The sequence below is a fragment of the Delphinapterus leucas genome, chromosome 2 (genome assembly GCF_059928025.1).
Source record: "Delphinapterus leucas isolate spDelLeu-1000000601 "Yukka" chromosome 2, BTC_Dleu_Yukka2, whole genome shotgun sequence".
NCBI classification, from domain to species: Eukaryota; Metazoa; Chordata; class Mammalia; order Artiodactyla; family Monodontidae; genus Delphinapterus; species Delphinapterus leucas.
In genome coordinates this window covers 98,071,029-98,097,696 of record NC_143130.1, presented here as the reverse complement: position 1 = coordinate 98,097,696, position 26,668 = coordinate 98,071,029, and the positions used below count along the sequence as shown (strand labels likewise).

Below are 26,668 nucleotides of genomic sequence, written 5' to 3'. Positions count from 1 at the left end.
AGTTCAGAAGAAAGATCAGAGCCAGAGGTATAAACTTGAGAGCCACTAGCACACAGATGGGATTTAAAGCCATGAGACTGGATGAGATCACTTCGGGCAAGACCATAGAGCTAAATTTTTAAAATACATGAGGCACGCAATTCACATTAAAGCGTATTTTCAAGCTAGCAGTGGCAACTGAAGCCTGGGTTTTGGTTCAGACAGGGAGCACTGGGTAGTGACAGAGTTGAAGCAGACCTCCAAATACTCGGTGAGGGTGTGTGGAGATGGACACGCCCACCCTGAGGGAGGGGGAGGCACCTTCAGTGTCATCTTTCTGCATTTGGTTTGTAAGAGTATAATGAAATCCTTAAAAGGACCTTACCCTTTGGCCCAGCACACCCACCTTTTGAAACGTATCCTAAGGAAACAACCAGGGACATTCAAAAAGATTGGTGTAAAAGGGGTTTGTCACAGCGTTGTTTATAACAATGAAAAATAACAAGCATTTAAAAAAAAGGGAATTGGGCTTCCCTGGTGGTGCAGTGGTTGAGAGTCCGCCTGCTGATGCAGGGAACACGGGTTCGCTCCCTGGTCCGGGAAGATCCAACATGCCGCGGAGCGGCTGGGCCCGTGAGCCATGGCTGCTGAGCCTGCGCGTCCGGAGCCTGTGCTCCGCAATGGGAGAGGCCACAACAGTGAGAGGCCCGCGTACAGCAAAAAAATAAAATAAAATAAATTTAAAAAATAGGAAACTGGTTAAATAAATTATGGGACATCCATGTAATTGAATATGTCATTAAAATATTAGAGGCCGGTTTTAGAAAAATGACATTATAGTATAAAAATATTCTTGCTAAAGTAAGGGAATAAAAGTTACAAACGACAGTGTGGTTCTAGTTTTATAGTGTGTGTGTGTGTGTGTGTGTGTGTGTGTGTGTAGACATTTAAGAAAAACCACCAAAAGGGCGTATCTTAGCCATCAATTGTAAATATCCTTAAGCAGTGGGATTATGGGTGGTTGCTATTGTATTCTTGGTGCTTTTCGGTATGTTCCGTTCAGTATGTACATTTTTCTACAGCTAACATGTGTAGGAAATGACATAATGAATGTTTGTTTTTAAGACTTTGGAGGTCACTGGTTGCAGAGGCTCTCCTACTAATCCTTGAGTCCAAATTCATTGAAGTTCTCCTTGAAAGTGGCTCCTGTGCCTGTGTGCAGTTCACCACAAGCAGTCTCCTGCTGAGCCGGGTTGTGCTCAGCTGCCACAGGCACAGGGCCTTCTGACCTCCTTCTTCCCCTCAACAGCTCCCTACCTGAGACTCTGCACTGACTTGCCCTTTTACCTTCTTTACTTACACTTCCATATTTTGTTAGGAGTCATCACGATATTTCTGTTGTGCTGTGCTTCTGACCTCGTTGGTATGGCTTTGCAATCAGTAGCTGACCTTTGCTATCAGCTGCAGAGTGCAGCCTGTGTTTCCCTTTTGCAATGATTAGAAAGATGCAAAGCAAAGTCTTTCAACAGATCTCGGTTGTCCTTGCTCTGTAGCGATTATCCTCAGTGTGTGGCCAGTGGTTATCTATGTCTATGTGTATAGCTAAACCAGTTACAATTAATTGTTAAGAAAAACATTGAAGTCATGCCAAATATATTTTATCATCTAAATATAAATATGTCTCTCATCTATATTTTACATCTATAATTTTTTTTTAGAACAAAGCAAATTTTTTCTAGTGTGGCCTATTTTCACTTATGCAAACATCCCAACTAAGTGCTCATCCTATAATTCCCTAGTGGATTATGCTTTCATATCTAGGCTCTAAATAAAATTCTTCTTCCTCCTCAGAAAGTGGATCTCTTCAGCCTGGGAATTATCTTCTTTGAGATGTGCTATCATCCCATGGTCACAGCCTCAGAAAGGATCTTTGTTCTCAACCAACTCAGAGATGTATGTATCAGATGTTTTAATGCCTCAGTTTCCAGTAACCTGAATCTTAGCATGGACATCAGAATTTGATGCAGGGTATTTTTCTGGTACTTATACTATAGAAAGAAGTGGTCCTACTATAATTTTCTATATTTCTAGTAAATGGAAATCCACCTCTGCTTATGCACTTACATGATAAGAAACTTACCCCAGTTTTATTTATTTTTGTAATCATACTTGAAGATATTGCTAGGTTATCCTTGTGAAAAATATTTTGAGATTACTCTTGATTTTTTTTTTTTTTTTTTTTTTTTTTTTTGCGGTACGCGGGCCTCTCACTGTTGTGGCCTCTCCCGCCGCGGAGCACAGGCTCCGGACGCACAGGCTCAGCGGCCATGGCTCACGGGCCCAGACGCTCCGCAGCATGTGGGACCTTCCCAGACCGGGGCACGAACCTGCGTCCCCTGCATCGGCAGGCGGACTCTCAACCACTGCGCCACCAGGGAAGCCCTGATTTTTTTTTTTTTTTTAAATTTCATTTTATGTATTTTTTTATACAGCAGGTTCTTATTAGTCATCAATTTTATACACATCAGTGTGTACATGTCAATACCAATCACCCAATTTAGCACACCACCATCCCCATCCCCCCTCTTTTTTCCCCCTTGGTGTCCATATGTTTGTTCTCTACATCTCTGTCTCAACTTCTGCCCTGCAGACTGGTTCATCTGTACCATTTTTCTAGGTTCCACATACATGCGTTAATATACGGTATTTGTTTTTCTCTTTCTGACTTACCTCACTCTGTATGACAGTCTCTCGATCCATCCACGTCTCAACAAATGACTCAATTTTATTCCTTTTTATGGCTGAGCAATATTCCATTGTATATATGTACCACAACTTCTTTATCCATTCGTCTGTCGATGGACATCTAGGTTGCTTCCATGACCTGGCTATTGTAAATAGTGCTGCAGTGAACGTTGGGGTGCATGTCTCTTTTTGAATTATGGTTTTCTCTGGGTGTATGCCCAGAGTGGGCTTGCTGGGTCATATGGTAATTCTATTTTTAGTTTTTTAAGGAACCTCCATACGGTTCTCCATAGTGGCTGTATCAATTTACATTCCCACCAACAGTGCAAGAAGATTCCCTTTTCTCCACACCCTCTCCAGCATTTGTTGTTTGTAGATTTTCTGATGATGCCCATTCTGACTGGTGTGAAGTGATACCTCATTGTAGTTTTGATTTGCATTTTTCTAATAATTAGTGATGTTGAGCAGCTTTTCATGTGCTGGCCATCTGTATGTCTTCTTTGGAGAAATGTCTGTTTAGGTCTTTTGCCCATTTGTGGATTGGATTGTTTGTTTTTTTAATATTGAGCTGCATGAGCTATTAATATATTTTGGGGATTAATCCTTTGTCCATTGATTCATTTGCAAATATTTTCTCCCATTCTGAGGGTTGTATTTTCATCTTGTTTATGGTTTCCTTTGCTGTGCAAAAGCTTTTAAGTTTCATTAGGTCCCATTTGTTTATTTTTGTTTTTATTTCCATTACTCTAGGAGGTGGATCATAAAAGATCTTGCTGTGATTTATGTCAAAGACTGTTCTTCCTATGTTTCCTCTAAGAGTTTTATAGTGTCCAGTCTTACATTTAGGTCTCTAATCCATTTTGAGTTTATTTTTGTGTATGGTGTTAGGGAGTGTTCTAATTTCATTCTTTTACATGTAGCTGTCCAGTTTTCCCAGCACCACTTATTGAAGAGACTGTCTTTTCTCCATTGCATATCCTTGACTCCTTTGTCATAGATTAGTTGACCATAGGTGCCTGGGTTTATCTCTGGGCTTTCTGTCTTGTTCCATTGATCTATGTTTCTGTTTTTGTGCCAGTACCATATTGTCTTGATTACTGTAGCTTTGTAGTATAGTCTGAAGTCAGGTAGTCTGATTCCTCCAGCTCTGTTTTTTTCCCTCAAGACTGCTTTGATATTTGGGGTCTTTAGTGTCTCCATACAAATTTTAAGATTTTTTGTTCTAGTTCTGTAGAAAATGCCATTGGTAATTTGATAGGGATTGCATTGAATCTGTAGATTGCTTTGGGTAATATAGTCATTTTCACAATGTTGATTCTTCCAATCCAAGAACATGGTATATCTCTCCATCTGTTTGTATCATCTTTAATTTCTTTCAACAGTGTCTTATAGTTTTCTGCATACAGGTCTTTTGTCTCCCTATGTAGGTTTATTCCTAGGTATTTTATTCTTTTTGTTGCAGTGGTAAATGGGAGTGTTCCCTTAATTTCTCTTTCAGATTTTTCATCATTAGTGTATAGGAATGCAAGAGATTTCTGTGCATTAATTTTGTATCCTGCAACTTTACCAAATTCATTGATTAGCTCTAGTAGTTTTCTGGTGGCATTTTTAGGATTCTCTATGTATAGTATCATGTCATCTGCAAACAGTGACAGTTTTACTTCTTCTTTTCCAATTTGTATTCCTTTTATTCATTTTTCTTCTCTGATTGCCATGTCTAGGACTTCCAAAACTATGTTGAATAATAGTGGTGAGAGTGGACATCCTTCTCTTGTTCCTGATCTTAGAGGAAATGCTTTCAGTTTTTCACCGTTGAGAATGATGTTTGCTGTGGGTTTGTCATATATGGCCTTTATTATGTTGAGGTAGGTTCCCTCTATGCCCACTTTCTGGAGAGTTTTTATCGTAAATAGGTGTTAATTTTGTCAAAAGCTTTTCCTGCATCTATTGAGATGATCATATGGTTTTTCTTCTTCAATATGTTAATATGGTGTATCACATTGATTGATTCGTGTATATTGAAGAATCCTTGCAGCCCTGGGATAAATCCCACTTGATCATGGTGTATGATCCTTTTAATGTGTTGTTGGATTCTGTTTGCTAGTATTGTGTTGAGGATTTTTGCATCTATATTCATCAGTGATATTGGTCTGTAATTTTCTTTTTTTGTAGTATCTTTGTCTTGTTTTGGTATCAGGGTGCTGGTGGCCTCATAGAATGAGTTTGGGAGTGTTCCTTCCTCTGCAGTTGTTGGAAGAGTTTGAGAAGGATAGGTGTAAGCTCTTCTCTAAATGTTTGATAGAATTTGCCTGTGAAGCCATCTGGTCCTGGACTTTATTTGTTAGAAGATTTTTAATCAGGGTTTCAATTTCATTACTTGTGATTGGTCTGTTCATATTTTCTATTTCTTCCTGGTTTAGTCTTGGAAGGTTATACCTTTCTAAGAATTTGTCCATTTCTTCCAGGTTGTCCATTTTATTGGCATAGAGTTGCTTGTAGTAGTCTCTTAGGATGCTTTATATCTCTGTGGTGTCTGTTGTAACTTCTCCTTTTTCATTTCTAATTTTATTGATTTGAGTCCTCTCCCTTTTTTTCTTGATGAGTCTGGCTAATGGTTTATCAATTCTGTTTATCTTCTCAAAGAACCAGCTTTTAGTTTTATTGATCTTTGCTATTGTTTTCTTTGTTTCTATTTCATTTATTTCTGCCCTGATCTTTATGATTTCTTTACTTCTGCTAACTTTGGGTTTTGTTTGTTCTTCTTTGTCTAGTTCCTTTAGGTGTAAGGTTAGATTGTTTATTTGAGATTTTTCTTGTTTCTTGAGGTAGACTTGTATAGCTATAAACTTCCCTCTTAGAACTGCTTTTGCTGCATCCCATAGGTTTTGGATTGTCATGTTTTCATTGTCATTTGTCTCTAGGTATTTTTTGATTTCCTCTTTGATTTCTTCAGTGATCTCTTGGTTATTTAGTAATGTATTGTTTAGCCTCCATGTGTTTGTGTTTTTTACGTTTTTTTCCGTGTAATTGATTTCTAATCTCATAGTGCTGTGGTCAGAAAAGATGCTTGATATGATTTCAGTTTTCTTAAATTTACTGAGGCTTGATTTGTGACCCAAGGTATGATCTATCCTGGAGAATGTTCCGTGCGCACTTGAGAAGAAAGTGTAATCTGCTGTTTTTGGATGGAATGTCCTATAAATATCAATTAAATCTATCTGGTCTGTTGTGTCATTTAAAGCTTGTGTTTCCTTATTTATTTTCATTTTGGATGATCTGTCCATTGGTGTAAGTGAGGTGTTAAAGTCCTCCACTATTATTTTGTTACTGTTGATTTCTTCTTTTATAGCTGTTAGCAGTTGCCTTATGTATTGAGGTGCTCCTGTGTTGGGTGCATATATATTTATAATTGTCATATCTTCTTTTTGGATTGATCTCTTGATCATTATGTAGTGTCCTTGTCTCTTGTAACATTCTTTATTTTAAAGTCTGTTTTATCTGATATGAGTATTGCTACTCCAACTTTCTTTCGATTTCCATTTGCATGGAATATCTTTTTCCATCCCCTCACTTGCAGTCTGTATGTGTCCCTAGGTTTGAAATGGGTCTCTTGTAGACAGCATATCTATGGGTCGTGTTTTTGTATCCATTCAGCAAGCATGTGTCTTTTGGTTGGAGCATTTAATCCATTCACATTTAAGGTAATTATTGATATGTATGTTCCTATGACCATTTTCTTAATTGTTTTGGGTTTGTTTTTTTAGATCCGTTTCTTCTCTTGTGTTTCCCACTTAGAGAAGTTCCTTTAGCATTTGTTGTAGAACTGGTTTGGTGGTGCTGAATTCTCTTAGCTTTTGCTTGTCTGTAAAGCTTTTGATTTCTCCATCAAATCTGAATGAGATCCTTGCCAGGTAGAGTAATCTTGGTTGTAGGTTCTTCCCTTTCATCACTTTAAGTATATCATGCCACTCTCTTCTGGCTTGTTGAGTTTCTGCTGAGAAATCAGCTGTTAACCTTATGGGAGTTCCCTTGTATGTTATTTGTCGTTTTTCCCTTGCTGCTTTCAATAATTTTTCTTTGCCTTTAATTTTTGCCAGTTTGATTACTATGTGTCTCGGCGTGTTTCTCCTTGGATTTATCCTGTATGGGACTTGCTGCGCTTCCTGGACTTGGGTGGCTATTTCCTTTCCCATGTTAGGAAAGTTTTCGACTATAATGTCTTCAAATATTTTCTCGGGTCCTGTCTCTCTCTCTACTCCTTCTGGGACCCCTATAATGCGAATATTGTTGCATTTAATGTTGTCCCAGAGGTCTCTTAGGCTGTCTTCATTTCTTTTCATTCTTTTTTCTTTAGTCTGTTCCGCAGCAGTGAATTCCACCATTCTGTCTTCCAGGTCACTTATCCGTTTTTCTGCCTCAGTTATTCTGCTATTGATTCCTTCTAGTGTAGTTTTCATTTCAGTTATTGTATTGTTCATCTCTGTTTGTTCTTTAATTCTTCTAGGTCTTTGTTAAACATTTCTTGCATCTTCTCAGTCTTTGCCTCCATTCTTTTTCCAAGGTCCTGGATCATCTTCCATATCATTATTCTGAATTCTTTTTCTGGAAGGTTGCCTATCTCCACTTCAGTTAGTTGTTTTTCTTGGGTTTTATCTTGTTCCTTCATCTGGTACATAGCCCTCTGCCTTTTCACCTTGTCTATCTTTCTGTGAATGTGGTTTTTGTTCCACAGGCTGCAGGATTGTAGTTCTTGCTTCTGCTGTCTGCCCTCTGGTGGATGAGGCTATCTCTATTCTTGATTTTAAAGCAAAAGGGGAATCCAAAAATTTTGCGTAATATCAATATAGTTATAGCAGTTGGAATTGGTTATAAGGATAATGGATATTTAGCTCTAGAAATTAAAGGTTCCAACTGAATGGACCTGGTGTAGTAATGCCTGAAGAATACCACCATGACCAGAAGGTAAACTGAGTCTGGGGAAAATGTCAGGTACTTGAATTTTTTTCCCAGTGAGATCTCCATGTGTGTTCTTGGGATTGATCCTTGCCCAAAGGATCAGTTGTCCCAAACTAAACTGTCATTGTACAAACTAAAAGGGACTTATGTTAGTGTGCGCGGGCCAGGATGCCTATTGGAAATGGCATTAAGATGACAGTGGAGAATAAGGTTTGAGTGAGGGTGATTTAGATTCACATATTCATGAGCAAGAGTTATGGAGAGTCTTCCTCTTCCTTTCTGAGCAGAGCCAAGCAGGCATGTCTGTTAGGGTAAATCACATACAGCGTAACTAAGAATACTCCACTAGATATCTTGGAAAAGAGTTTCATGGTCTAACTGCCAGAACAGCGTGGGCAGCTGTGTTCATAATGTATCAGCGGGCAGCTGTGTTCATAATGTATCAGCGGGCAGCTGTGTTCATAATGTATCAGAGGAAACGAAGTGATTACTGTGTCCTTGCCTTGACTTGGAATGCTCTTCGTGGACTGTGTCCTTGGTGAAGTGCCTTTCCTTAGTCTAAAATTCATGTTTGTTCCCTCATTTCAAGAATATCTCAACTGCCAAGTTAACGTTATGACTGAGGTCTTATTTACCAGAAAGGTGAGAAATTTGGGGCTAGAGGTTTTTGTGTTGTTTTTCTCTTACTCGGTACTGATGGTTTGGTATTTCTACCCTTTTTTAACGTTTGTTTAATAAAGCTACTTTGTCTTTCCCTGAAGCCATTAGATTTTAAAGTTTGTCCTCAAATGAGGTGCTTTCTGTCACCTAGGCTGTCATTTGGGTGAAGTAAGTATTAAGATTATACGAATGTCCTTGGAAGGGTGTGCGTTGGGTTTCACGATGAGTTTCACATCCATCTTCCCTTGTTAGCAAATTTTCATTTCTGTATTTGATTTTCTTACCTCTGGTGAATAAAATGATTTCACTGTGGCGGTCTGCCAAGCACTTGCTGATTTGAATGTAATATATTTTTTAGCCTACTTCGCCTAAGTTTCCAGAAGACTTCGATGATGGAGAGCACACAAAGCAGGTAATTTTCTGATGCTTTAATTACTGTGCTCTCACTCTTGGGTTTTAATTACTATTTTTCTTCTTCTTCCATTAGTAATCTTCTGCCACTCATTCTCTTGTGTCATGGGAACAACGTGGGGAAAAAATATCAAAAGATGGAGTACTTAAAATGTATTCAGACTTGAAATACACCATAAAAATGCCAAGGGCTGACAGAGAAAATTAACAAACTACAGGGCTCTTTTTTGTGATTCATCATGCTTTTGAAGTACTGTTTGAACCCTTGGCTTAGCTATTGAAAAAAAGAGAATGCTCTTACAGCTCATTGTTTTAGATAAAGCTTGGAACTTTAAGAAAAGAAGAATATATCTTAAAACTACAGTTTTGTTCTGTCTTATGGTAAAGTAGCTCAAATTGTAAAGGGGAAGACTAGACAGCCAGATGTTACAGTAATTTAAAACAAAATAATTTCTCTTCCATACTACAAATGTGTGTGTGTGTGTGTGTGTGTAACTCATGTCATAGTAAATGTTGGCATCTGGCTAATATGAAAGAATCATTAGTGATTTATTATAGTGCTTCTGGTGTACCTTTCTTCTTAATGCTGGCTTTTTGTCTTAGTGAAGGCTTCCATGGTTAACACTCTTGTCATGTAGAAGTTTATTCCTTAAACTGACTTCTTAACAATTATAATCAAGGCAAAATCCCTTATTTAAATTATTAATGTTGAGAACAGAAACCTAGCTAGAATATTGCATTAATTTGCTGTTTCTTGATTATTGGTTATGTATCTGGATGGACAAGTCACTTAACTCTTCTAGACTTGAATTTTCCTCCCCTGTAAAATAAAGGTATTAAGTACCCTTTATTTATATTAACACTAACATCCTATAACTCAGTAGCGTTTAATGTGACATTTGTTTATGGCTCGAGGGACCCATTCTGCCTCAACTATTGAATTAGTAAAGAACCATTAGAAAATACGTTGTGTTTCTACTTCTTTTGTTAGCTGTTACCACTGATTCGAACTGAGTTGTTCCCTATGTTTTGGGGTGTCATAAGAAAATATTCATATCCCAGCCTTTCCCTGTAACAAGGTCAGTCTTATTCATTATTTCCTCATGTTGGCAGCTGTGGTGGTGTAGGAACTTAAACCACAGACACAAGTGCAACTATACCCACCATTTGTCACGGCAGTGATTGCCCTCCTGTCACAGGGACTTACTGGGCACCCTTGAGCATTTGCATTTGGGCTGTATAAACTTAGCACCACAGCCAGTGCCGCGGCCACCTCCCACGTCACATTGTTGCTTTTTATCTGAAAGGAGGCGGCATAGAGAATGCTTGTAGACTGAGTATAACACAGTTGCTGCCACACACAGAAATTAAGCAGTATTACATGCAGTCTGTTTTGCTGAATTGGATACTATTTTTACCAGTTTAATTTAACATAAATGTTCATAAAGTTATATCATGTCAGTTCCCTTCTTTATGTGAAAAATAATTACCTGTGTTTTTATTTTAGCCTAAAACCAGGGGTAGGGATTTGGGGGAGGGTATTTTAAAGATACGTGATTAGAAAATGCTTAATGAGGTTCATCTAAAAATTGAGATTTTCTGATCTCAGGTATTCCTCTAACTCCTTATAAATCTTCATTGTAAACAAAAGAATGACAGAAGCATTATGGAGCCTTTCAAAGGTTTATATTGCCTTCAAATAGTTCCCTGCTTAATCGGGTAATAGCTGTGAAGGTATAATAAACCAGTAACATAAGAGAATTCAAGGGAATGGTATCAATACAGATAACATAAATGGAGAATGAAAAATGAAAAGTTGTTTTATACTGCTTTAGGGGTTCTAGAAGCTCCTACACGTTATAGTTTATACTAAAATTAAGCACCTAAACATACTTACTTTATGTTCTTGTATCTTTTTTGATACAGTAGTTTAGATACAGTGTTTAGAAGGTCTAACTTCTGCTTCTATGTAGTTGTTGAGTTGAGGGTTTTTTGGTCCTTTATGGCAGGGAAGTATAAGAAGGGCCTCTTTTAAGAAAGACTCATATTACATTGTTGCACAATTCTGTGACCATAATGAACTACGGGAGGTGGGGGTGGGGGGGTGGGGAGAATGACAAATTCAGAGATTTCAGAAATACCAGTTAACATGCACCAACTAAGTGGAGGAAGTGTGTCTCTTTTGGACCTGAACCAACCACCGCTTGTCAGGAGAATCCCTGAGCACCCTCCACTGCACCCTTCCCCGGGGTGCCTGGGTTTCGTTGTAGAAATCTGTCATCTCCTGGCTGTTGAACCACGATCCGGCAGAGCGGCCCACAGCCACAGAGCTGCTCAGGAGCGAACTGCTGCCTCCGCCCCAGATGGAGGAGTCGGAGCTGCACGAGGTGCTGCACCGCACCCTGGCCAACGTGGGCGGGAAGGCCTACCGCACCGTGATGGCCCAGACCTTCTCCCAGCGCATCTCCCCCGCCGTCGATTACACCTACGACAGCGACATACTGAAGGTGGGCCTGAGCCGCGCCTCGAAAGAGCTTCACCTGGTCCACAAAAGGGTGGAGTCACTTCCTCGATTTTCATGCAGTCCTTTAAGGCCTCCAGCATAAGTTCTTTTTTTTTCTAATTGAACTGCAGTTGATGTACAAAGTTGTGTGAGTTTCAGGTGTACTGCAAAGTGATTCATATGGATATTTATGATTCTTTTTTTCAGATTCTTTTCCATTATAGGTTATTATAAGATATTGAATATAGTTCCCTGTGCTCTACAGTAGGTCCTTCTCCAACATAAGCTCTTAACCTGAGGTCTGTATATGCAAAATGTGTGCATATGCATTATTCCAGGAAGAGCCACACTTTTTTTAATCACTTAACTTGAAGGAGTTCCTGACCCACCGCCTACTAAAGAGGTTAAGAAGCGGTGCTTTTAGAGACTGAGCCCTGGCCCAGCCGCCCAGTGCCAAAAATACCCAGCCAGCTCAGATCCAGATCCGGTAGCCAGTAGCTCCCAATGCTGGCTGCACGTCAAAGTCACCTGTGAGGCCCTTTGACAATACAGAGGCTCAGGCCCTACATCCGATCCAGTGACTTGGAATCTAAGTGGGAGGCGCTTCAAGAATCTCAGAGCTCCCAGGTGGTTTCTGAAGCATAGGCAGGTTTAACATTCAACATCTATGTTCAACATAACATTCAAATGCCTTCAACATTTTCTTGTTTAAAAACAAAAACGGTCTGAAACAGTATAGCAAAATGTTAAAATTTGATAAAGTTGGGTGAGTGAATAACATATATTTTATATTCTATGTCTCTGTATGCTTGAAATAGAATTTAAAAGAGTAGTAGAGAAAGCAGTGGTAAGGTTTGTGGAAAATCAGTACAGATTTCAGGGGCCAGTTTTTCTTTGCTGGCAATGTTAGACATTTGCAGGATTATGGCTGACTTTTTAATTTTGGGGGTTTTTGTTTATCTATTATTTCTAAATTTTCTATAGTGAAATAGGACTACTTTTATAATACGAAACAAATGCAAAAGACAGTTATTTACAAAATACACAAAGGCCTTGAAGCTTTCAAGAGGCCCATTATGAATTACCTTAGAATATGGGAGGGGGTTTGACACTGTTAGGTGTTTGACTGCTACAGTATCCCTGAAAGTCCTCGGGGAGAATTGTGTAGTATTATATGACTGGCTCTCTCTGAAAGGCATACATCAACGTAAGAGCTTGGACTTTAAACCTAGGCAGCCTTCCTAAAGCAGGACATGTTGCAAGACATGTGATTTCTTCTCTCCTGAATATGTTCAAAAGGGGAATGACTTGCTGAGACCTCTTTTTGATCTTGGGAATAAGCAATGTAACGCCTACTGCAAGCCACAGAAAAGTATGGTAGGGGATCCCTTTGATGAGGCTTTGATGACATTTTAATTGGTCATATCTTAGGGCAGCTTCTCCATCCGTACAGCCAAGATACAGCAACACGTGGGTGAAACCATTATCCGCATCTTCAAAAGACATGGTATGTCCTTTTTAAAAAATTATGTGCCTTCTCAAAAGATGTTTTGTTTCCTCATCAGAAAGTACTATGAATGGATTTGGGTGCAACCATATTTTACTTTTTAAATTCAGTTCTAAGTTGTTGACACCTGTGAAATTTAAGCTTAATTTTGTAATTCAGCTTGCTGAGGAGAAATAAATTTGAATATTACAACCTTGCTGCTAAAATACAGTTGGTTTGTGGAGTCAGAAATAGGACTGAATTAACAAACTTAACCTTAGGTGAGCTTTCCATTTAGAGAATTGAAGATAAACTGCTTTCAGCAGTCCCAGTAGCAGGTTACTCAGCTGTCAGGTCTGTGTTCATTTTAAGTTGCATGTGGAAAGAATGAGAACCTGATGATTAGTTATTTTTTCTCGTTTGGTGTAGGAGCTGTCCAATTGTGTACCCCACTGCTGCTTCCCCGAAATAGGCAAATATACGAGCACAATGAAGCTGCCTTATTCATGGACCACAGCGGGATGCTGGTGATGCTTCCTTTCGACCTGCGGGTGAGGCTGGGAACACTCTGTTGACAGTGCGTGTGCCATGCCTGGTCCCAGGGGTGGCACCTGTATTAAAGGATGACCCCCCACCATCCCCCCTAGGCTTATATTCTTAACGTCACCTTTAGGAAACATAATCTTAAAGGAGTTATCAGGGTGAGAGCATTATGGGAATTTGGTAAACATTTGACCCTGTGTACATCCACCTTAGTGCTTATGACCCTAGAAACCTGAGCCCTGTATTGCAGGTGCCAGGTCTGCATGTCAGTGTTGAGCTTCGCCAGGTGACCACAGCAGGCTAACCTGGCCAACTTAGACACATAAATGGAGTTTTTTTCTTTATTTATTGGCTAGGTCTTCAGTAACTTTCTAACATGTTAATGTCTAGAACAATTAAATTCTTGTAACAGCAAGCATCTCTGTCAATTATGTGTGAATTTTGCTCATGCTTACTTTCTTATCCCCAGGGTTCCCTTTTGACAGCCATACTCTTACTAGTTGATCACTCACATGGTGTTGGCTGCTAACAAGCCCATCTGTACTGTACATGCATGTAACAGACAGGAGGTTAATACCCCTAATGTACAGAAAGCACTTACAGGTAGAGAGATGAGCAAAGGCTATAACCAGGCAGTTCTCCGAAGAGAAAATGCACAGGGCTGATAAACTTCTAAAGGATGGTCAGCCTCACTAATAAGGAAATGCAAAGCAAAGGTATCTGAACTTCACCCATCAGACTGTTAAAAATATTTAATTGTCCACAGATGACAAGGGTTTAGGAAAATGGGTACTTTCATATGTTGCTGATGGGAATGTAAGTTGCTAAACCTTTAGAAAAATAATCTGAAAGTATTTAATAAAATAAATGCACATACTATACCCTTTAAGCTAGCAATCCCACTTTGAGAGATTTACTTAAAGAAATAACACATCGGTATACTAACATTAAAAGGATGTCCATTGACAGTTTATCATAGTGGTCAAAAACTAAAAACTGCATGTTCATCAATAGGAAAATGGTTGAATAATTTATTATGGAATATTAAGGAGGTAAGAGATCAAAATACATATATATTTAGATAGATCCATATCTATATTTGATCTGTAGAAACGTCCATGGTATATTGTTAGCTGAAAAGAAGTATGTTTCAAAGGAACTCTAATATGATTCCATTTTTATTATATAGAGAAAGAAAAAAGTTTAAAAAAGCACAATTGAGCGTGTGCATAAGGTGCACTGTGTGTTTGCATGTACCCAGTATGTGTGAGGTGAATACATGTTCCCACATGCGTGTGAACAACGTCACATACCAGTTTGTTTGTATCACCAGAGTGAAGTGTCAAAGACTCGAACTTTTGACTGTATTTCTCTGGAGGGAGGTCTGGAATCAGGGCATTGTCTTTTTTGCATATCTATGTTTTTTGTTTTATGGTTTAAGAAGAAATTCCTTCCATACCCTCAGATTTAGTTTTTCTTTTATAGTAAGTCAAGTGATTTGGGATTATTTTGAGTGAGAGGTAAGTAGGTAGCATATCAGACACTTGGGCTCTGTTGAAGAAAGGATAGAAGGGTAAACCTTTACATAGCTATACTTAAAACTGGCTTCTTTTTCTCTAGACATTAGGACACTAAAACGCAGATTTTTAAACATCAGCTCTCTTTCTGTGAGCTGATATATTCAGTCCCCCAAAATAAAAAGTAATTGCCCTTTGAGAATTTGACCCATTGATTAATGATACTGTGTCAGATCTCTTGAGGCAATCTGATAATGGTTTTATAAGTTGTGGTGATTATCAGTGAGTGGTTATTAAGAATTTCTTCTGTAAGATCTACAGGAAAGTCAGGAAATTCACCATAAGAGGTAATACCCGGGCTTCCCTGGTGGCGCAGTGGTTAAGAATCTGCCTGCCAATGCAGGGGACACAGGTTCAAGCCCTAGTCCAGGAAGATCCCACATGCCTCGGAGCAACTAAGCCCGCGTGCCACAACTACTGAAGCCCGCAACTAGAGAAGCCACCGCAATGAGAAGCCTGTGCACTGCAACGAAGAGTAGCCCCTGCTCACCGCAACTAGAGAAAGCCCATGCGCAGCAACAAAGACTCGACTCAGACAAAAATAAATAAATTTATTTAAAAAAAAAAAAAGAGGTAATACCCATGTTGATTGCATTATTATAAGTGACACTTAAAAAAATTCACAGATAATCAAATAACTTGCACAGACTTTAATTTGGCCTAATAAAAAATTTAGCAGAGTGTGTTTAATAGTGATTTCTTCTCAAATTCAAAAACCTAAGAAATGCACAGTGAATAAGGTTGGAGGTACATCCAGCAGTGCGGTCGGCTGCTGACTGACCAACTCAGGAACATCCCAAGGGGTGTGAATGGCAAGCAGTGCACAACTTTGTGAATATTCTACACACCAGTGAATTGTAAACTTTAGAAGGGAGAACTCTGTGGTGAGTTACAGCTCAAAGCTGTTATTAAAAAAACAAAAGGTAGGGGCTTCCCTGGTGGTACAGTGGTTGAGAGTCCGCCTGCCGATGCAGGGGACAGGGGTTCGTGCCCTGGTCCGTGAAGATCCCACATGCCGCGGAGCAGCTAGGCCCATGAGCCATGGCCACAGAGCCTGCACGTCCAGAGCCTGTGCTCCGCAACGGGAGAGGCCACAACAGTGAGAGGCCCACGTACCGCAAAAAAAAAAAAAAAAAGGTGGTTGGCACATCTTGATATTGACCTTTGAAACTTTATTTTTCAGGTTCCTTTTGCAAGATACGTGGCAAGAAATAATATCTTGAATTTAAAACGGTAAGAAACAATGGGGGTTCATTTGGTGGATGTGGGAAAGAAACCAAGGAAGAATGTTTCATCTTCTGTGATCCTTACACAGTAAAGAATTTGGAGTTTAAAGTCCTGAGCTTGGAAAATGGTCAAAAAGCCCAGTCCCAGTACCCCTTTCTATGATCAGGACTGGCAGCCTCCCCTTTGAAGGAATGTAGCAGTTGGGTAGGTACCTGAAGCTCCCACAGTCTATTCTGTGCCTTCTAAATGTCCCCAAGTCACCTGACTAATTATTTTCACAACCAGTTGCTTGGAAAAGCATCTGGCTGTTCTTGATCACAGATGGCCCCTTTTAAAATTTAATTGAAGGGACAAGTGGCCAGTGGTCTCTGTGTGAAAACTGCCTACAAAGGTAACTGCATAAAAGCTGCTTCTGGAGAAGTGGAGTAAACCCAGCAGGAATGCTGAACGCCAAGGACCTCCAGGCACTTACTGCTGGGGAAAGGTTTGGTGTACATTCAGATACCACAGGAGTCAAACACCAAGAGCTTCATAAATTGGAGCAATATTCCTGTCAGCGAGGCAGCCGACCTTGCAGCTCCTTTCCTAAACAAAATCAAAGCTCTTTACATCCTTTTATTCTCAGTTCCAAGTGAACAATTAATATTCATAGTCCTAAGGTGTGGGGATCACTGTGTAGAAAGCAAACACTTAAGATAAAATTATTTTTGTTTGTAATTTCATCTCTGTTCCAGACATTTAAAAAAAAAAAATTAAGCCCTGTAGTTTAATAGTGGCAACACTGGGAATTGGAACCTAGATCACAAGGCAGGACTATTCTGGGCACATCTATCTTTATGTTTTCTTAATCATACTACTGATTAATTTTTTCACATTTGTTTATTTTATCTTATTCAACAATCTCTTACACAAATTTAATTCCAGTAAGCCAGCAGTCCCCAAGCTTTTTGGCACCAGGAACCGGTCTCATAGAAGACAGTTTTCCCATGGACGGGGGGGTGGGTGATGGGGGGGATGGTTCAGGCGGTAATGTGAGCAACGGGGAGCGGCAGATGAAGCTTCGCTCACTCGCCCGCCGCTCACCTCCTGCTGTGCCACCCGGCTGGGGACCCCTGCAGTAAGCAATGACCTTAGAAATGCGGGTTTCTCTTTCCAGGTACTGCATAGAACGCGTGTTCAGACCTCGCAAATTAGACCGATTTCATCCCAAAGAACTTCTGGAATGTGCGTTTGATATCGTCACCTCTACCACCAACAGCTCTCTGCCCACCGCTGAAATCATCTACACCATCTATGAAATCATCCAGGAGTTTCCAGCACTTCAGGTTCCTTCCCATATCCTAACATCCCAAGGTTATCCCGCTAGATAGAGTCCTCTGCCGAGTGCCTTGGGAAAGCCACGAACTGCTCCTCAGATGGTGCTGGCGGTGAATCACATTGTTACTCAAGTCCCCGGGAAAGTCTGATGTAGCTTTTGAGACTTGTCTCAAGCTCTTACCTCTGCCTTGACCAGAACGGGTTTTGTTTTTGTCTCTTTGGTTGGGGGGAGGGTGTTGTTTCTCCGTCCATTCTTCCAAAATTTGAGGAATTAGGCTAAGATTCCTAGGATGCTTTGAGCATGTTGAGAGCCCTCAGCTCCCTCCTACACCCAGGCTCTTAACAACCATTCACTTTGCATAGTCTCTGTGGACTACCCAGCCAGTGGAGGCTGCTGTGAGCACAGTGGTGGCTCTCCTCCGCCTTTCCTCTCCATCCCCCACACACGCCCTGTTCACCCCGCCACAGTAAACACCCGTCAGTCACGGTGTGCCCCTGTCCAGAAGGACCTCTCTATCCAGCTGTGGTTGGGGCCCTTTCTCCCACTGCATCTGGCTCAGCACACGGCTCGCTACCCTGCAGATGCTCATTGATTGACTTGTGTGCTTATATTCCACCAGCTGAGCTTATAGGTCAGTCACTATTGAACCAGGTCCTCTCTTTGAAATCTGTGTCGGCTCGCTCAGGCTTTTAAACATAGCTGGAGACCAAAGTATTTCTGATGCGTATAATAAAGTATTAAATTATATTATACTCTGACCACAATAGTGCAAGAAGAATGTATATGAAAAAGTAAACTAGAAGGCAATATGCTAAAATTCAGTCCTTCCGTTGTGTCAGGTTGGTAAATTGGTGATAAGATTCTAGATTTGGTCATGTGCGTGTATTGCTTTTATAATGAAGATAATAATAATTTCTCTATCCTAGGAAAGAAACTACAGTATTTACTTGAACCATACCATGTTACTGAAAGCAATACTCTTACACTGTGGGATCCCAGAAGATAAACTCAATCAAGTCTATGTTATTCTGTATGATGCTGTGGTAAGCATTTAATTACTTTGAGTTGATATTGAAGGATAATAATAATAGTTCATGGGTATTTTCTTAGTGATGTAACCATGAAACTGAATTGGAAATTTTATCTCCTTCCCTTATTGCTCTAAGGTAAAAGAACCGATTGGCTTTGATTCTGTCAACAATTAACAAGTGTTGGTTGAGCTTTTATTCTGTACTAAGCCTTGTGCTACTAGTGACCTCCAGGGTGTTTTTTTAAGGGTAACTTCTGAAGATTGAATTATCTTACTTAATTTAAAATATAATAGAGTTCTTCACTAACCTACTTCTTGAGGCAAAAAAAATCACTGAGTAGTTGGTCCCGACACTTGCCAGTAATAATTTTTAAAAAGAGTTAACCATTATTGAACATATGCCATGCTCAGTATTTAAGTGCCAAGCATTGTTCTAAGCCCTTTACATGGATTAACTCGCTCTAATCTCAAAAGCACTGTTACTGTCCTTTAGAGAGACCAAGAAAGGGAAGTGTTAGTTTTGAGAGTAAAAGACTTATGCCCTGCCCTCATTTCTTCCAACCTGTGTGAGCTTATCAGTAAAGTCATTTATAGACTTGGATTGGTTGAACTGGAGGAGACTGGTTTAGACCTCTCTCGGGGCCTCATTTATCACCTCCTTCCTATGGGACTAGGGCAGCATCACCTCCTGTTACTCTTCCTCATTTAGCCACATCACAGTGTTCGTTACTCTCTAGTATGTGTGCAAAGCCTGGAGGGGAAACGGTGAAAAGCTTAAATAGTATTATATATTACGGCGCCGGGATGGAATTGAATCCTTCTTATCTTTTCTAATTACTTTTCATGTCAAATATTATTTATTATTATCCTATTTATTCTAAAATAAGAACATCCAGGAGATTCAATAGCTAACAGTGCCAGACAGCCTATGCTTAAGGAAGGACGAGCAGGGGAAGTCCATAACGGCTTACTGTTTTCTGTACACTAAAAAGCTCAACTCGCTTTTCTTTTGTCTGCCAAGGACACATCAAGGGCCCTAACTTTACTGTTTGCTTCTTTGTGCTTCTTTTCTCCTCCCAAAGTGCTGCTGCTGTTTGGCAGGGACAGATACAACATAGTGTCAGAGAGATGCTGGCGGAAACCCCTGGGGATGGTGCAGAGGGCTTCCCATCACTCTTGTTCATATCCTACAGCCTGCCTGGCAGCGTGGGATGGCACTCAGAGCCTGTCCACACATGGCTTTCATTAGGGGACGTGGATCAGTTGACTCCCTCCCAGCCCAACATAAGCACCCTGGTTAAGCCTGTCCACCTCTGAGTCACCTCACCATTCAGCAAGTGCAGCTCTCCCCTTATTAATTCTTTTATGTCAGGGGTATTCACATTTTAAAACAATGGTAGTTATAGTTTATGTGAATTGTGGAGGGAAAAAATGTTTTTTAATCAGAGTTAATCCATCTTTCATGATGAGGAGCCGTTTGTCCAAAATGAAGGGTACACCTGTCAGAATTAGCCTGGAAATTGTATCTTGTTCAGGGCCAAATTTGGTGACTCTCATTGTTACCTTTTTCTGCCCCATTAGACCGAAAAGCTGACGAGGAGAGAAGTGGAAGCTAAATTTTGTAATCTGTCTTTGTCATCGAATAGTGTAAGTACATTTTAACAATGTGATTACAGCTCTCTCTGTAATTTTGTGGTACCAGAAAATGCCACCAAATTCTCGCTGCAGTAAGGCAGCAGTGCCCCCAGCTGCCTCAGATAATTTTCCCCTTGAGTGTTGATAGGTGCCATGGCAACGTCTGGGATTAGGGGAAGAGAAGCCAGTGTCGTGATCAAAGAATGCCTCTCCATGCTGCCCCTTAATGTGCTGTAATCACCCTGTTTCTCCCTGATCACCAGATCCTTCTTTCTCACACCCCTCGTAAAGGCTGTGCTTGGTGGAGCCTCCTGCTGAGGAGACCTCATACTGCTTGGCCTCTTCTGAAACAGATGCTTCAGGACTAGTTTGAGGCACAGAGCTCTGCAAAGTCATTTGGTTGTCCACCTCCCATGCTTCCCCCCCTGCCCCCTGGTCTTCTAACACCTCAGAGCTGCATTAAAGCTCTTGCTTTTCTGGGCATTTCCTACTCCCAAAATCGTTCATTTGCTTGCATTGGCAATGAGGAAAATCTCATGGGGTAAACAGGTTTGTCATTTCTCTCTGTAGGCATCAGGTTGGGCCCAGATGTTTGACACAGTCACCCACACTTAACTCAGTCCCTGAAAAGCAAAAGACAACAGGGATTTCTTACATTTTCCTGAATATTTATATAAGAGAAGATTTTTCTTTTTTTTTCTTTTTTTTTTTTTGCTTTCCCAGAACCCTTCTAGACCTTGGTCTGACACTCAATTACATAATCCTGTGGTGATGAGCAAAATTCACTTATGGAATAGATTAAAATATGATCGTACGGGGACTCCCCTGGTGGTCCAGTGGTTAGGACTTCGCCTTCCAATGCAGGGGCGGGGGGGTGGGTGCTGGTTCGATCCCTGGTCGGGGAGCTAGGGTCCCACATGGCTTGTGGCCAAAAAACCAAAAACATAAAACAGAAGCAATATTGTAACAAATTCAATAGAGACTTAAAAAAATATATATATATACATGATCGTACGCAGGCCAGGCAGAGCCATTCAGATTTTGGGACACCTACAGTGTGTCAGGCACAGTGTTAGGGATATAAAGAGGAGTCACTTGAAGAGTCCACAGACTGCTTTCAACTTCTTCATTCATATTGGCCTTTAAAAGCCATGAGGGGACCCATACAGCATGTTTCTACCCTCAGCTCTTTAAAACAACTTTCACAGGCACCGTGGTTTAAAGAAATCACTCAGATAGTTTGCAGGTTGGGAAAGTAAACCAGATACATACCACTAGGAGCTCTAGAAATTAAACCAGATTACATTTTAAATGTTAAATATTAGAGGAGATCTTAACAATTACAAAGTGACCCAAAGGCATAGTTTTCTAATATGAAGAACAGTATTTACATAATACCCTAGATGTGTACACAGCACATAGCCTGTGCAGAAATAGTCCTGTGTATAAATGACACAAAGGATCTGCCCAAGAAACTGCCCAGTTCAGTGACTCCTTGCCCAACCAGAGGTTCAAGCCCAAAAGGTTCTTCGAACTAATGTCACATTTCAAAATATTTCACACTTGGTCATGATAGCTGCATTGGTTGCTAAAATGTCAGCTTCTTTGCTTTTTGCTAAATCTCTACCCACTAGTCATTTGATACTAAGCATTAATTTGAAGTTGTGTGTTTGATTAGTTCAAAATGGAAAAATTAGTATCTAATATAGGCATTTGGTACTCTCATTATTTTAAAAGGGAACTCTAAGGATACTAGAAAAGGGAGGAGAAATATTGCAGGAGAGTTTCAAATATCTGGCCCAGTCTTCGTATTTTACAGATGAGGCACCTAAGGTCCAAAGAGATATGTGACTTATCCCAAGTCACATGGAGTTAGTTGATGACAGGGTGAGAACCAAAATCTGGGGGTGTTAACTCCAGTGCTTCTGGTAGTTTATTAATGGGGTGATATAATGTTAAAATTTATTGAGAAGAAACAATTTTTTATTAAGAAGAAAAAATAATTTAAAATCAAAGATGTAATTTTAAAATTAAAAATTTTTATCTTTAATACAGTAAAGAAATTATAGATTTTAACACTTTAGGATTTTTTTAAAATACAAGTGATTTATGATTATTAAACAAAGTCTTCATTCAGCTCTTTGGTTCCACGTGCCAACTTATAGATGAACTAGGTTCTGCCTGCCTGTAGTCTCAAAGTAGCTATAATTTCATTTCTTAGTTTCCACTTTAGCCCCTGGGATTCTTTTTTTCTGGTTTTATGATCATAGTTATTTCCTCTTTCACCTGCTGTGCGCCAGGGTCATTATTAGCCACTGCCCCCTCCTGGGGAAGACGAGGAGTACAGCTGGTGAGAGCTGGGATCTGGGGTGAGCTCTGAGCCAGAGAGAAGGAAGAATCAGGGGCTGCCTCTAGGAGATAGTATCCAAACTGCATCTCAAGGCTACAAATAGGAGCTATTCAAAGCGAGGACAGGGAATTCCTGGCTAATTCAGTGTAGTATTAGAACGAGTCAGACTTTGCCTTCCTGTCCCCCACTGACGTGCCTGTAGTAATGGAAATGCACGAGCATGAGGAAGGCAAAGAGGAGCAATACTGGCCTAAAAATATATAATGGAGGATCTGCGAGTACCAGGGTCTGCTCTGCTGGGGTCAGCATTTGCTGTAAGTGTGTGTGACTAAAAATTAACTCTGATTAGGTACCTAAAGCACTTCTGCAAGGTGCTTTAGAGTTTTGGAAAAGGTTAATCCTTAGTCGGGATTGTGGGAAAGATTAAAATTACCCTTGACCACAAAATCCACCCTTTCGGAGGTGCAAAAGCTCTGCCATGCTCCCCTGTGTGTAGGAAACACACTGCAAAGTGAGTCTTTCTTGCCGTGGATTTTGGAAGCTAACGGTGCCTCTTTGCTTTCCAGCTGTGTCGACTCTACAAATTTATTGAGCAGAAGGGAGAGCTGCAAGATCTGACACCAACAATAAATTCATTAATAAAACAGAAAACGGGTGTTGCCCAGTTGGTGCAGTATGGCTTAAAAGATCTAGAGGAGGTTGTGGGACTGCTGAAGAAACTTGGCATAAAGTTACAGGTTTGGCAACTGTTTGATTCTGGCAGCACAGATTTGTAGCATTAATAATAGCACAAGGAGGAAATGGGTTTTATTTTGTAATTGCTAGTAAGTTTTATTTTTCCAGAAGAACGCTGCTTTCTACATTTTGGAACATTTGATATCTAGTAACAATTTTGGCTTAAATCAGAATTTCTTTGCAAGCATCACAATTCCTATTGTGCAGCAATCCTTAATATGTCAGCCTCAGAGAAGCGGTTATTCTTGAAGAGAACAGAGCTTCTCTTACTTGGCAGGCTGTAGTTGAAACAGACCGCGTGCCAGATCTCACTGAATATTTTGTTTATACTAAATAGATTGTTCTGATGCTGATGATGGAAAACGGTGTCTTCAGCATTGCACGTTCTAAATCTCGAGCCCTTGACACGTTTGTATGGCATTTCCCTTGGCAGGTCTTGATCAATTTGGGCTTGGTTTACAAAGTGCAACAGCACAGCGGAATCATCTTCCAGTTTGTGGCGTTCATCAGACGGAGGCAAAGGGCTATATCTGAAATCCTTGCAGCTGGTGGCAGATATGACCTGCTGGTGAGGGCTTGCCCTGTGTTTGTTGATTTGTTCTGACTTGATTTCATTTCTTCCTCGACTCGTTATTTTGAAATTTTTCAAAACTACAGAAAAATTGAACCACTGGTATAATTGAACACCTATACATATTTCACCTAGGAGTAGAAATGTCTTGTGAACTACATTTGTAATGTTTTCAACTTTCATTTAAATAACTATAGGTTTACAGGATGTTGCAAAGATAGTACAGAGAGGTCTTGTATATATTTTACCCAGTTGCTTCCAAAAAGCTGGCATAACTATAATAAAATACCAAACCCAGGAAGTGGACCTCCATACACTGTATGTGTCTAATTCTGTGCCATTTTTATCACATGTATAGATTCCCATAACTACCACCACAACTGAGATACAGTACAAATGGAATATAGAACCTTACCTCCCTCTGTGTCCCTTACCCCATCCCCCATTTATAATTGTCTTAAATATTTCCTCAGCATACTTTGAGGCCCACATCAGACAGTGTTGCGCTTTTTGCTTCCAGTGTCAAACTCTGTGGAACTCAAGAAAGTCTGCTGTATTTACCCAAAATTTTGGGGTTCTGATGAGAAATCTGCTGTTATTTGAATTATTTTTCCCGTATAGAAAAGGTGATTCTCACTCGATGCTTTTAGGATTTTTTTTTTTTGGTCTGTCTTTAGTTTGAAGTTTAATTATGAGGTATCTTGGCATGACTTTCTTTGGATTTGTCTTGTTATGGATTTTCTCAGCTTCTTGAATCTATAGGTTTGTCTTTTGCTAATGTGGGTCCCCCACCAAGCCCCAGCAGGTATCAGAGAAGGCTAAATGGGGAGCCAGGATTTTCATATCTGCCTGGGGGCAGTGCCCCCCACGCCCCCACCAGCAGAGTCAGTGGAGGCCAGGATCCCCGACTTCCACCCATACCCAAGCAGTAACAAGGTCCCCCTCCCTGCTGGGGCGGTGCCAGAGGAGGCTGAGTGGGAAGCTGGAACCTTCACCACTATCCAGCATAGTATCAGAGGAGGAGTGTTTCAGGCATTATTTCTTCTACAGTGTTTTCAGCTTTACCTTCTTTTTTCTCTCCTTCTAGGACACTGATGACACAAATGTTATGCTCCTGTGGTTCTGGGACATTCTGCTTTACAGTCTGTTTTCTCTGTTGTTTAGATTGATTTTTATCTTCAATTTCTCTGTTTCCACTGTTATCTCCGTTTATGCTATTGGGCCAATCCAGTGAATTTTTTGTCTTCTGCTTCTTTGCTGAGACTTTCCATTGTTTTTATTTGTTTCAAGCCTATTTATAATGCTTGTTGTAGCATTTTTATGCCGGTTGCTTTAAAATCCTTGCCAGATAATTCCAACATCTATGTCATCTTGTTAGTGCCTGTTGATTTTCTCATTCACTTTGAGATCCTGGTTCCTGTTATGATACGTGATTTTCAGTTGTATTCCGGACATTTTGAGTCTTACGTTATGAGATTGTGGAACTTCCCTAGATCTTCTGGTTTAGGAGGCCTCCTCTGATACTGTACCGGGGGGGCGGGGCAGGGGAGGGAGTGGCATTTTGCTGCTGTCGGTTGGGGGTGAAGATCCATGTTTCTCACTCGGCCTCCCTCTACATCCGGAGCGTGGGACGGGTGCCTTGTTACCGCTTCACACACACCTCCACTGAGAGTATAGTGGAGGGGTGGGGGCGTGGGGGAGCTGGCAGGTGGCCTTGTTACCGCTGGATAGTGGTGAAGGTTCCAGCTTCCCACTCAGCCTCCTCCGGCACTGCCCCAGAGGGGAGGAGGGCCTGGTTACTGCTTGGGTGTGGGTGGAAGTCGGGGATCTTAGGGGTCCTGGTCTCCACTGACACCGCTGGGGGAAGCATTACTTCCAGGCGGATACGAAAGCCCTGGCTCCCCATTTAGTTTTCTCAGACGCCGCCCTGCTGGGACTTGGCGGGGGCCTCCTTACATCTGGGAAAGGGTGAATGTGTTGGCCCGCACTCAGCCTTTGTGAGTGGGAGTGTCTGTGCTTTTTCTGTGATATTTATTTGACTGGAGCAGGGCAGATCTTGTCTAAACGTTTTCTGTCTTGCTGGGTTGCCCCTTTCTTGGTCTTTTGACCAGAGACAGCAGCTTTGCCTTGGGGCTTTCTTGTTTGTTCTCCTTGGCATTGCTGGGTTGACAGTTTCTCCAGCACCCAGTCCAGAGTATCTGAGGCAAAAACCAAACCCAGGGAACTCACATGTCGTTCCTCAGATCCCGTGGTCCCTGGTCAGCCTGCCATCTTCTCTCCACTTTCAGAGTTGTCTTATGTTTGTTTTATATGTAATGTCCAGGGACTTTAGCTTAGCGGGAGGAATAGGGAGAAATGTACCTACCCATCTTGGTCTAGAACCTATGTATGCAACTTTAAATTGTCTAGTAACATAAAGTAAGTAAAAAGAAAAAGGTGGAATTACTTGTAATAATATATTTTATTTAACCCAGTATATCCAAAATAATATGTAGGCATGTAATCAAAATTTTTTTAATTATTAAGGAGTTATTTTACATTTTTTTCTACATCTTTATAATTAGCATTTATTTAACCCAGTATACCCAGAATACTATTTCAATGTATAATCAAACACTTAAAAATTATTAAGGAGATAATTTACATTCTTTTCCATTCTGAGTCTTTGCAACCAGTGTGTTTTACATATACAGCACATGTGAATTCGGATTAGACATTTCAAATGCTCAAGCCCCATGTGGTTAGTGGCTGCCAGATTGAACAGTGCAGAGCTAGATGCAACATTCATCAACATTCACGAAGTGACATGTGTGCTTGCTCTCCTCTCTTGCTACACACACACACACACACACACTTTATTTTGTTGAACCCTTTGATAAGTTGCTGTTAGAGTGCAAATCATTGCTTTTCCTATAATCACACTTTCGTCTCCATTTCATAAC

The 26,668-nt window shown here is 40.5% G+C and overlaps 1 protein-coding gene across 4 annotated transcripts in view; it reads left to right on the top strand.

Annotated features, from left to right (window-relative positions):
- The window catches only part of EIF2AK4 (eukaryotic translation initiation factor 2 alpha kinase 4), a 114,166-nt gene that overhangs the window by 70,830 nt on the left and 16,668 nt on the right, over nt 1-26,668 (top strand). For all 4 annotated transcript variants that reach the window (XR_002646592.3, XM_089907384.1, XM_022587503.3 and 1 more), the window contains 11 exons: nt 1,831-1,932; nt 8,699-8,752; nt 11,022-11,258; nt 12,686-12,761; nt 13,170-13,291; nt 16,044-16,093; nt 17,244-17,412; nt 18,332-18,448; nt 20,017-20,082; nt 22,987-23,157; nt 23,589-23,723. Coding sequence is in view for 3 of the 4 variants with exons in the window: in XM_089907384.1 (XP_089763510.1) it covers nt 1,831-1,932; nt 8,699-8,752; nt 11,022-11,258; nt 12,686-12,761; nt 13,170-13,291; nt 16,044-16,093; nt 17,244-17,412; nt 18,332-18,448; nt 20,017-20,082; nt 22,987-23,157; nt 23,589-23,723 (1,299 nt within the window). In the remaining variant the exon portion in view is untranslated. The remainder of the gene's footprint in view (nt 1-1,830; nt 1,933-8,698; nt 8,753-11,021; nt 11,259-12,685; nt 12,762-13,169; nt 13,292-16,043; nt 16,094-17,243; nt 17,413-18,331; nt 18,449-20,016; nt 20,083-22,986; nt 23,158-23,588; nt 23,724-26,668) is intronic.